The following is a 13,282-nucleotide window of genomic DNA, read 5'->3' on the forward strand; positions in this document are numbered from 1 at the left end:
ATCAGACTTCAGGACGGAAGCAGACACCTCCCTCTCCCTCACCTTTCTGCCTGGGATGGTCGTAATGGTCCCCGTGGACGCATTCAATTTCCTATACTCTAATAATGAAGCGTCAGAAAAAGAAGTGGAAAAAATAATTCCTTTTGCAAGGAATTCGGTCAGGCATCACTCTGACCGAATTCAAATTATAATACAAAGTGACAGTTATCAAAACAACATGGCATTAGCAGCAAAACAGACACACGGACCAGTGGAACAGAACTGAGAGTCCAGAAGTAAACCCATATTTAAATGGGCAAATAGTTTTTGACAAGAAAGCCTAACACATACAGTGGAGAACGGAAAGCGTGTGCTGGGAAAATTAGAAAGCCACCAGCAAAAGAATGAAACTAAGCTGTTGTCCACCACCACACACCAAAATTAACTCAAAATCGATTTAGGATCTGACTATAAGACCTGAAACAATAAAATGCATAAAAGGAAACATAGGAACTAAACTCAAGGACCTTGGACTTAAAGAGGATTTTATGAATTTGACCTCAAAGGCAAGGGAAGTAAAAGCAAAAATAAACGAATGGGACTTCATCAAACTAAAAAGCTTCTGCTCAGCAAAAGAAATCGTCAACAATGTAAAGAGACAACCATCTCAATGGGAAAATATATTTGCAAGCAGCGCCTCTGATAAGGGCCTAATATCCAAAATATACAAAAAACTCATACGACTCAATAACAATAACAACAAAAAAACAAATGATCCAATCCAAATGGGCAGAGGACCTGAACAGACACTTCTCCCTAGAGGACATACAAATGGTCTACAAATATATAAAAAGATGCTCAACATTGCTAGCTATTAGGGAAATGCAAATCAAAACCACAATGAGATACCATCTCACACCTGTAAGAATAGCTATAATCAACAGGACAAGTAATAACAAATGTTGGAGAGGATGTGGAGAAAAAAGAACCCTCATATACTATTGGTAGGGCTGCAAATTGGTACAGCCACTATGGAAAACAGTATAGAGGTTCCTCAAAAAACTAAGAATTGATCTACCATATGATCTAGCAATCCCACTATTGGGTATTTACCCCAAAGACTTGAAAACCCATATCCGAAAAGATATTTGCACACCGAAGTTCATAGCAGCATTATTCACAGTGACCAGGACATGGAAGCAACCGAAGAGTCCTATGATAGATGATTGGCTAAAGAAGCTGTGGCACATATATACAATGGAATATTACTTAGCCATAAGAAGAGATGAAATACTGCCATTTGCAACAACATGGATGGACCTTGAGATAATCATGCTAAGTGAAATAAGCCAGACTGAAAAAGTAGAAAATCACATGATATCACTTAGATGTGGGATATAAACCTAAAAGCAACAAATGAGCAGGACAACAAACAGAGACTCATGGACATGGACAATGGACTAGTAGTTACCAGAGGGTAGGGGGTAGGGGAAGAGGGGAGAGGTAGACAGGGTAAGTGGGGTCAAATATAAGGGGGTAGGTGAAGTGTAAAGAGGGTAAAGGGGATCAAATATATGGTAGCTGAAGGAACCTGGACTTTGGGTGCTAATCACACAATAGAATATATAGATGTCAAATTATAATGTACACCTGAAAACTATATAATTGTATTAACCCATGTTACGCCAATAAACTTAATTAAAAAAAAAAAAAAGAACTGAAGTAGAGATAAAGTTTCCCAGACAAGCAAAAGGTAAAGGAGTTCCCCGCCAATAAATCTGCATTACAGAAATGTTAAAGAGACTGCTTTAAGCAGAAATGGGCAAAACTAAAAATGGAAAATATAGGACAAAATAAAAATAAATAAAAGCAAAACAGAAAAGTGATAAAGGCAAACACTTTTAAAATATAGTGGATCAACCAATTACAAAGCTAGTATGAAGGTTAAGAGAGAAAAATAACAAGAACATGAATAACTGCAGTGATAAATTAAGGGACACACACACACACACAAAAGATGTAAAAATGATGTCAAAAACAAACATGGTAAGAAGGGTGAGTAAAAAATGTAGTGCTTTTAGAACATGTTAGAACTTAAGTGACCATTAACTTAAAACAGACTGCTATAAACATATGAATCTCATAGTAACCACAACTCTGAAATCTTTTACAGATACATAAAAAATAAAAAGTATCTCAAACAAATCACTAAGGAAAGTCATCAATGTACAAGAGAACAAGAGAAGAAGAATGGAACAAAGAACCACAAAACAACCAGAAAACAATAAAATGGCAACAAGTACACACCTATCTGTAATTACATTAAATGTGTAAGTGGACTAAATGCTCCAACAGAAGACATAGGGTGGCTAAACAAATATAAAAAACAAGATCTGTGTATATGTGGCCTACAAGAGGCTCACTTCACATTGAGAGACACATAGAGACTGCAAGTGAAAGGATAAAAAAAAGATATTTCATGCAAATGAAAAGAAAGCTGGGGTAGCAATACTTAGACAAAACAGACTTTCAAACAAAGACTGTAAATAACAAGAGACAAAGAAGGGCATTACGTAATAATAAAGGGATCAATCTAACGAGAATATAATACTTGCCAACATCTACGCACTCAATGTGGGAACACCTAAATGCATAAAGCAACTATTAGGAGACATGAAGGGAGAAAACGACAGTAATACAATAATAATAGGGGACTTTCACACCCCATTTATATCAACAGATAGATCATCCAGACAGAAAATCAACAAGGAAACAGTAGCCTTGATATTTACAGAACGTTCTATCCCAAAACAGCAAAATACACATTTTTTTTCCAAGTACATATGAAACATTTTCCAAGAGAGACCACATATTAAGCCACAAAGTCTCAGTAATTTTAAGACTGAAATCATATCAACCATCTTCTCTGATCACAACAGTATGAAACAGTATCAATTACAATAAGGAAAACTGGAAAAAACACAAATACGAAGGATAAACAACATGCTACTAAACAATCAATGGATTAATGAGGAAATCAAAAAATATCTGACATAAATGAAAATGGAAACAGTAATCCAAAATCTTTGGGACACAGCAAAAGCAGTTCTAAGAGGGAAATTCATAGCAATAAAGGCCTACTGGAAGAAACATGAAAAATCTTAAATAAAACAATCTAAACTTACATCTAAAAGAACTAGAAAAACAAGACCAAACAAAGCCCAAAGTGAGTAGAAAGAAGGAAATAATAAAGATCAGAGCAAAAATAAATAAAATAGAGACAAAAAATATAAAAGATCAACAAAACTAACAGCTGGTTCTTTGAAAGATAAACAACATAGATACATCTTGAGCCAGACTCATCAAGAAAAAGAGAGGGCCCAAATAAATAAAATCAGAAAAGAAAGTGACAACCAAAAACACACAAAGGATTATAAAAGAATACTGTGAACAATTATACGACAACAAATTGGACAAGACAGAAGAAATGGATAAATTCCTGGAAACATACACTCTTCCAAGACTGAATCAAGAATAGAAAACCTGAACAGACTGATCACTAATAACAAAATTGAATCAATAATCCAAAAACTCCCAAAAACAAAAGTCCAGGATCAGGCAGCTTCACAGGTGATTTGTCAAGCATTCAAAGAAGATTTAACACCTACCCTTGGAAACACAGTATGGGGATTCCTTAAAAGATTAAAAATAAAGCAACTGTATAACCAGCATTTCCACTTTTGGGTATTTATCTGAAGAAAATGAAAACAGATTCGAAAAGATATATGTACCCGTAAGTTCATTATGGCATTGTTTACAATAGCCAAGGTATAAAAGCAACCTAGATCCATCAACGGAGGAATAAATAAAGAAGATATGGTGTGTGTGTATGTGTGTGTGTGTGTATATACATATACACACCTACCTATATATACATATACACACACACACACATATACACACACACAATGAATAATACTCAGCCATAAAATATATATGTATATTTATATATACATATATATGTATATACACACACACTATACATTTACATGATATACTCTTAAAGTAGTCAATATGATTATCAACTTTAATAAGAAAAGACCTATGGATGTTGCCATTTCCCCTTAAGAACTGGACCTCTGAAGTCGAAGTGTCTCCTCCCACATGCTCACGGTGTGCACCCGGGGTCTGGTGCACCCGGGATATGGTCCGTGGCTCCACCTGGGGGGCAAACCCAGGACCTTCTGCGTGCAAAGCAGATGTGCTAACCACTACACTACGGACTAACAACATGGAGGGATTCTGAGAGTATTATGCTAAGTGACATAAGTCAGACAAAGGAAGACAAACATCATATGATTTCACTTACATGTGGAATCTAAGAAACAAGACAAATGAATAAACGAAACACAAACTCAAAGATACAGAGAACAATCTGATGGCTGCCAGAGAAGAGGGAGGTGAGGGATGGGCAGGAAAGGAGAAGGAATAAGGACATACAAACTTCCAGTTATAAAATAAGTCATAAGGATATAATGTACAGCAGAGGGAATAGAGCCTTTAAAAAAAATTTATTATTATTTATTATTATTATTTATGCCTACAGCACCTGGTCTTCCTAGGTGGTCTCCCATCCAAGTACTAACCGGGCCCAACCCTGCTTAGCTTCTGAGATCAGACATCAGGCTTGTTCAGGGTGGCATGGCCCTAGACCATGGACTGTGGCTCTACTGGGGCATGAACCCAAGGCCTTCTGTGTGTAAAGCAGATGCATTAACCACTATACTATGAAACTACATCCTAAAAAATTTTTTATGAAATATTTCAAACATTCAGAAAAATACTGAAATCATATGACACTTATATTTAACAAATGTTAGAATTTTGCCACACTCTCTTGTCCTGTCATTCCCATGTTGCCTGGCTGGATAATAACCAGACAACCAGGAATGAAGAAGCAAGGGCTTCATGAAGAAAGTGGTTTTGAAAACCTGGCATATGACTTAGACTTTCTTGATAAATGGGCATGGCCATAGAGCTCAAAAATAATATTAAATTGGGATACAATTTAAAATTAGTGTAAATCTATGAAGCCTATAACATTCAACTATTTTCTCCCTTTTCCAGAGAATTCAAATGTCATATAATTAGTGGTACTGAGATACAATTTGTTCAAAAAAGGGATATTGCTATCTCTCAATTAAATGGTTGTTATTCCATATTTACTGCACGTGATTTAATTGCCCCACTACAAACAGCAAGCATTCCACATATCTTTTTGCATATGTTCACTCAAAAGATTTATAAATGAAAATAAGAAATCCAATTCAGATATTCAATTAACTGTATACAGTAAAAATGTCTGAAGACTATATGAAGTAGTCTCTTATAATTCTTCTAAATTGTTTTTAAGTCCACTATCTCTGCACTGATACAATAGCAATGAAGATTAAAAACCAACCTTTGTTGTAATTTATTTAGCATGTAAAATAACTAATTAGTAAAAGCTTACTTGACATGAGTTTTGGAATCTGGGCTTGTCCTCTCAACAGCGGCCTGTATAAGTTTCCCTGATAAGTCACAGGTGGTGGTGCAGCATTACTGTAAACTCCAGTTCCTGAGCCTCTCGGCATAACATGGCTGTAAAGGGAGCAATCCAAATGCCATGTAATTAGTTTTCATGATTAACATTTCTGAACCACTTCTATCCACAAAACAAATTATAAAGGGTAAGGAAAATGCCAAGTTCTTCACAGAACCATAGGTTCCTACCTAAAGCAATGCCTGGCTTCATTTAGGTGGTACTGAGATACAACCAGAAAAAAAAGTATATCTAGATATATCCATCACATCACAACTGACACAAATTAAACAAGTGCTAGCAGCCATCTCTTTACTACTAGATCTGATTAAGATAATGCAAATTTAAAAGATTAACAAAGTTTAAAACAGTACCTGATATTAATGGTGACAGCAAACGTTCATTTGTCACACCAAGATTCTTAATGGATAATCATTTAAATATATATTACTTTAAGCAAAAAAAAAAAAGTACTTTTTTTGCATTACATTTCAGTTTTTTCTATTACTGTACAGTTGTCTCTTGATATTTGTGGGCGCCTGGTTCTAGGACCAGTTGGGGATATCAAAATCTGAGTAGTCCCTTACATAAAATGGTGTAGTATCTGCATATAACCTACACTTGCATATAAGTTACAGCAGGGTATGTCTACACATCACTTCATTCATATGGATTCAGTGTAGTACTCAGCACATATCAAATTCAAGTTTTGCTTTTTGAAACTGTCGGAGATATTCCCCCCAATATTTTCCATCCATAGTCGGTTGAATCTGCAGATGTAAAACTTGGGGACACAGAGGGCCAACTGTCTACACTAATACTCTATATCTTGCTATTTTCAATTTACTAAACTATATCAAACATTTCCCTATATCTTTCATAGTCTTCATAACTGTAACATGCATGGAATACTTTACCATGTTGATGTCTCATATTTTACTAAATCACTCCTCTAATTTAGTAGTAGTAGTAGTATAGATAACAATGCACTGGAGATATTTTGGCATATAACTTTATGCTCATCTAAAATTATTTTCGCAGGATATATTCCAAGAAGGAATTTGGATCAAAGTTAAGAGTATCTTCAGAACTCAGAACTCTATTTAGAGGTACTTCTATGTTGCTTTCCAAAACAGTTGAAATAATGTAAAAAGTTTCTTAAGAATATTTTAAATTTGCAATTTTTTTTTTTTTTTTTTTACTATTAGGAATAAAGACTTCCAAAACAACCAACCACAATAACAGATAACATTTCCATAGGGTTGAGGAACTATTCTAAGCATTCAGTAAATATTAACTCACTTAATCCTCACAAAACTTCATGAAGTAGGTGAATTTATCACTCTTATTTTACACACAGGAAACGGGGGCATAGGACAGTTCAGTAACTTGTAGAAAAATATCTAGTGGTAGAAAGGCATCTGAATCCAGACATTTAGGATCCCGAGCGCATGCTCTTAACTGCTATGCCACACTGTCCTTTACAATTCACTTTATAAGTACATGCTGATGGCAATCCAATGCCAAAATCTCGTGTTGAATCTTAAGGTTTTCCTATGAATTGGAAATATCTATATATGAGTTATCATTATTAATTAATAAACAATAACTCATCCATATTTCTCCCAGCCTGTTGCCCTTTTAATCCAGCTTTTAATCTATTGTTTTAAAGTCCCCTCTCTATAAATAGTTCTGTGTAACCAGGAAAAAAGCAATTCAATAGCTAATAAGGGCAAAGGATAAAAATCAGAAATTCACAGAAAACGAAATACAAATTACCAACAGACATATTAAAAGAGATTCAATCTAACTGACAGGCAAAGAAATGAAAAATTCAAGCAACAACAGATATCACTGTTGAATACTTTAAGCAACAATCTAGGAGACTGGTGGCTCTCTGTACCAATGAACTGGCCAACACTTTAAACGGATTCTGTCACACATTAATTCAGCTAAAACTTTCTTGAGGGTAAAGAGAATGTATTCTTTTGAAACAACTGTCAGAAAGATAGCAAAATCTCCTGAGAAAATAGTGGAATTCTCAAGCAACACATAAAGCAATATGTAAACCACAGAAACAAGTGAATTTTAAAAACTGAAAAGCAGAAAAGTCATTAAAATATCTGCAAAAAAGTTGTATTTAATATTATCTTAAATATCAATGGCATAAATACTGGCTCAATACTTTGTGGATGATTCAGAAAAAGCAAAATATACAAAGGATAGAAACCTACAACTCACCCCAAAGTCCTGAATGCTGCCTGGTCCAGGTGGACAGGCCGCCGGTCCCGATTAAAGCCAAGCTGGGGCTTCCACTGCCGTCCATTGCTGGATTTTTCCCAGTCACTAGGTTTCAGTACTGGTGCTGGTTTTCTGACCATCAGAAAATAAAAGAGAAAACAGGGATGAACATTGTTCATACAAAATAAATCTAGATAGCTTGTATTTTGTAACTACATTATTGTTACCTTGCTCCTGGAAGCATTACAGCTTTAAAAACGTAATCTTCAGCAAACTGTGGGTCTTTAAAATTAATACTAGAAGAGAACAATACACAATTTAATGATTTTATTGCATTAGGCTGGCTTAACAGTCATGTAAACTGAGGTAATAATCCTGTTTAAACAATAAAGTTCAAGTCTTCTCCAAAAATTATTTGTCAATAATTTTGCCAAATGTCTAAATATTTTCAACCAAACTGCCATTAATTCCTAGTACATAGCCTTCATGTAACTCTGTGGGAAGAGCCATGTTCTAGCTGTGGATGATCACAGAGAAACAGTAGACATTGCTCAACACTAGAGAAATTCTAATAATATTAGAGACAGGCTGAAGAGATCTACAACAACAAAAAACACCTCTGATTCCGTTCCAGGCCCTGGCAAAGACTCTCCTGCTAGCATTTTAGGGATGAGCAGCTCTTGCTAAAATAAGGACAAGATGCAAACAACAACAGAAAAATTTGTTAAATCAAAAAATAAACACAAATAATCTGTAGGGGTAAAAACACTAAACTTCCCAGTTGTAAACTTGTATCCTGCTCTACTAATGTGTGTTTCTTTGACAATAAAACAAGTCACAATTTTAGAAGGCTGTACATTCATCCTTTGAGTATAATAACCTGGGTCAAACTTCCTTTCTGGTGATATGTGTATGTGTCTATGTCAAAGATTGGTAAGTGCGTAAGTCTTTCTTCTGACACAGCAAAGCCTCTCTGGAACTCTAGATGTGTCTGATTTATACTTAAGTATGCTTATAACATCGGTATTCATAATACGGAAAAACTATAAAACCTAAGTATGTGAATAATAGTGGAATGGTTAAAGAAACTATGGTTCTTCATTAAATTGGAATACTCAGTAGATATTTTAAACATTTTAGTAATAGAACAATGATATAGGAAAATATATGCACAACAGACGAGACACATATTTACCCAAGGGTTACCAATGATATTCTCTGTATAATCAACCATCTCCTTTGTACTTTATGTTTTCTAAAATTCCTCCAATGAGTACAAATTACAGTTGCAATCAGTTAAAAAAGGTTTAACTGAACTGTTTTGATATTTTAGAGTTAATTTTTTTCCTCTTCAAATACTGCCACTTTAGGGCTCATCTGTTATAGAGAAATTTTATTGCAGTAGGATTTAACTGTATATTTTAAGTACATAAAAATAGTTTCATTTATAATAAAAATGCTATGAGTTCAAGAACATCTGAGCAACACTTTATTTACTCAATCTGTTCCTCTTACAACTCATTTTTCACTAGAAACTATTTGTACCTCACGTTTTCTATTGAGCAAGGTGGCTTAGGCAGGGCAAGTCAAGACAGGCAGTGTTAAAAGTTTAAGGGGGTGATAGAGAAAACAGAAGTTATTTGGGCTTATGAGGGCCCATACAAAGTAAAGAGAGAAAATTGGTAATAAAGCAAGACTTGCAACTAAAGTGTCTCAAAGTAGTTCTCTCTGTGTTTGCAGGGTTCTCAGCAGTTTACTAAACAAACTTTTAGAGTGCCCAGTGCATATATCAGAGGTCCCCAGTCCCTGGGCTGCGGACTGGTATGGGGTCCATGGCCTATTACAAACTGAGCCGCACAGCAGGAGGTGAGTGATGGGTGAGCAGAGCGAAACTTCATCTCTGTATTTGCAGCCGCTCTCCAGTACTAGCTTCTCTTTCTCAGCTCCACCTCAGATCATCGGGCACTAGGTTCTCAGAGGAGCACCAGTCTCTGGTGCCAAAAAGGTTAGGGACCACAGACATACATGGTCTCATGGTGGGAGTGGAGGTACAAACACATCAGGCCTGCCTCCCTTTCTAATAAGGGACACAGGAAATGTTTAATAACAGTTTTATAAGGAAGAAAGTGGAAAAGGCAGTAACAGGCACAGAAAAGATGCTGACTCAAAGCATGTGCGTGCACGTGCCTTCCACATGCAAGTCTCTGTGTGGGCTAAAAGCATGTGTATGTGGGGGAGGAGGAAGGGGATTCTCTCACCTGGGACCAAGGAAAATATCATCCAAAAGGTTGAGGTTTAAGGTGGGACAGAATTGGTTACAGGAATGCAGAGGAAATAAATGGAACAAAGACATGGAAAGGGGTCCAAGAACCAAGGAGTAGCTCAGTTTAATTGGAGCGGCCTTCTCGATGGGAATATGAGAGAGAAGTAAGCCTTCATAAAATGATTTGAGTGACTACATTCTCAATTCTCCCAAGGAAGATACTAGTATCACTGAATAGATATCACAGAATGGTAACTACTATCATTCTAAAGGCACAGAACAGAAACCGATTCATTATATGTAACAAATGCTTTAAGTTCTCAGATTTAATTTTCAGGTAGTACTCCAGTTGAGAAGGGTTAGATTGGGGTGCAAAAGTATGTGAACAGAAGACTGCTTGAACTGGGATACTGTTGTGAAGGGCTTGTTATGAGCACAACGTGAAGCCACCTCAGTCAATAAGAGAGTAAAAGCAACCAAAGATGTAACTCAGAAAGAATCACCCAGTAGTAGTGTATAAGGAGGGGAGGATCAAAAAGAGTCTTCAACATGTGCATGAGGTGGAAAAGTTGGGCAAACAAAAGTAATGGCAGGGCTAGAAATGGAATGAAGAATATATTCAGAAGAGGAGGACTAAAGACGAAAATCTGCAAGTCATACACAGAAAAAGGTGAAACTAAGAAAATGAGGAAATGGCCAAAGTAGGATGCGCCCAGTGAAAAGAGATAATTCTGGGGTACAGAGGTAATCTCTCTTGAAGGACCATGGTTATAACAAGAGATTTAATAAGACAGCTGAAACTAATGTGTGAGAAGACAAATCTGCCTATTTGTCAAAAATGTATACTTTACTGTATGTCAATTATTCCTCAATAAAATTGTTTTAAAAATTCCACTATTCATGCTCATGCTCTAAAAGGAAAAAAATTTCCAAGCTAATGGGAAAACAATCTTCAAGATCTTCCTTCCTTCCTCTCAGAGCCACACTCAACAAAGTGATACATGGTACAAACCATTAGGAGACAGGAAAGAAGTATCCAAAAATAAGTTTGGAGGACAAGGAACATTATAATCTCAAAAATTAAAGCACTCTTTTCTGTTAGATCTTTGAGAACAATTAGAGACTTACTCTCTCCTAAAATGAGTTAAGCTTTCACTGGTTGAGAGATTTGGGGTATTTTAATTTGTTCCCAAAAATATATACTAAGAACTATTATTGTTTTCAGAAATTAAATAACAAAAGCTGGAGCACAACTCAAATGTACTTTTCCAATGTGCTAATAGAAGCTACAACTTAAACAAACCTACTAAAAGTGAAACAGGTAAACTAGACAGGAACCCATTAGGAAAAAATCAAAGAGTAACTTTCATTTGGATCCAAACTTTAGAATTTCCTTCATTTTCTTCAGATTTATATAATTCAAATTCTTACAGGTAGAGTACTAAATACAATGGAAATAATTTTATTATAATAAAATATAGAAATACAAATACTGGGAATAATCAAGGTAAAAAATTCAGATTACTCATTGACAAATTTTAACCATCAGAAACAAAAGGGATTAATTGTAGAGAGTTTATCAGGGGAGGGAAAGCAGTACACTGACAAGAAAGCACCACTCTCAGGGAGGAAATGAGTTAACAGAACAGCCGATGCACTCAACAGGCTGCCTACTTGAGGTTAAGAAAATTGTATTTTGATTTATATTAAGTTAAATGTAATTTGGTAATCAGGAGAAGTGTTTTCAATCACTTCTTCCAGGTGGAATAGTGCTTACTCACTCAGCATAAGCTTCTATGCACCAGATCAGCTCTGACCCAGGAATAATACAATGGATCCAACCCTTGACAGGCAACCTCCCTATTATTTTTTTACTCAATTGTCTTAAAAAACACACCAAGGACAAAATAAATAAAAAATTAAAACCTAAGCATCATTCAAAGTAAGGAAACTGAACAGTGCTTTTATCTGTATCATAAGTAGCACTTTAAAACTATTTGTAAGAAGAAAATACTATAGCAAAGTCTTAATTAAAAAAAGGAATAGAATGTACAACACTTTTTTTGGAATCAATTCACTTTAAGAATTATCCTTAGAAATGCCATTTTAAGTCCTATTATTGTTTGAGAGTGCTAGCACACTTCACAAAGAAAAGCAGAAAACTCCAAATATCATGTCTCATTTTTATTCTACCTTACCCTGACACATTCTATAATTAATGCTAAATCAGCATACCAGTGTAAACTGTTCTTGCATATACTTGACATTTTAAAACAAAGAGTTTACAGGACTTGAGATGTCTTTTCTGACATTCTATCAGAAGAGGTTAACTGGTTCAGTGTCTTGTTAAGTATTATAGGCAGTGAAAGTTAAACCTTTCTGAGAGTTTCCAACCATTAAGCCTGTTACTGATTGCATGTCTCCACTTCCTTTCAGGCGCTGGATTTCGAGTTATTTGCTTGCCAACCACAAGTCTTACAATCACTGAAGTAATGATTACATTTAAAAAATCCATCTTCACATACATCTATTTAAAAAAAAAAAAAATCTCCTTGAAGAGATAAAACATTCTATCCCTTGCCTGATACACCCAAAAGTGAATACAGAAAGTTTGAGAAACATTTCTCTGAAGAAATAAGTTTGGGCTCTTCAGAGGCTTTGGTAAACACTGGTTCTAATACTACGAGCAACTGAGCTTTTACATTAAGTTTAGAACTATATTGGGTGCTATACAATGCTACTGATGAAAAGAATATATGTAAAGATTATATAAATTGAGAACCAGGCAAAATGGCATAGATGATAGAAGCTTCACTCATCTCCTCTTCCGACCACATCGAAGTTGAGATGGAAACACAGAGCAAACAGTAAGCAGAGACGCCTGGGGGTCTAGATGAACAGAAGCACTACAACTAGGGAGAGAAATAAGAAATCATGCTAAAATGGTTGCAGGGAGGACGAGGCAAAGCCACAAGGCTGCCCGGTCCCAAGCGGCTGAGTGGGACAGAGGCTATGGCAGTGGCAACCAGCAGCAGCAGACGCCTCTTAAGGGGGCAGTGTCCGTCAGTGAACTTTTGCAGTGATAGACCTGCTCACGCTGAGCACCAGCGCCAGGTCGGCTGCTCAGGGGTCACCAGGGACTTACAGGGGGACACTGAGTTGTCTGAGCGAGGACTAGAGGCAAGGCTATTTCCCAGGCAGAATTGCCAAAGGTATCC

At 36.0% G+C, this 13,282-nt stretch overlaps 1 protein-coding gene and 1 pseudogene across 1 annotated transcript in view; both read right to left on the reverse strand.

Moving 5' to 3' along the window:
- Positions 1 to 13,282, reverse strand: part of XRN2 (5'-3' exoribonuclease 2) — a 76,432-nt gene that overhangs the window by 25,454 nt on the left and 37,696 nt on the right. The window contains exons 25-27 of the mRNA XM_006921547.3: positions 8,029 to 8,097; positions 7,802 to 7,933; positions 5,492 to 5,619 (exon numbers count right to left, since the gene is read on the reverse strand). Of these exons, the coding sequence (XP_006921609.1) occupies positions 5,492 to 5,619; positions 7,802 to 7,933; positions 8,029 to 8,097 (329 nt within the window). The remainder of the gene's footprint in view (positions 1 to 5,491; positions 5,620 to 7,801; positions 7,934 to 8,028; positions 8,098 to 13,282) is intronic.
- Positions 4,577 to 4,692, reverse strand: LOC112471146 (annotated as a pseudogene).

The sequence above is a fragment of the Pteropus alecto genome, unplaced genomic scaffold, assembly GCF_000325575.1.
Source record: "Pteropus alecto unplaced genomic scaffold, ASM32557v1 scaffold45, whole genome shotgun sequence".
In the NCBI taxonomy this organism is placed as follows: domain Eukaryota; kingdom Metazoa; phylum Chordata; class Mammalia; order Chiroptera; family Pteropodidae; genus Pteropus; species Pteropus alecto.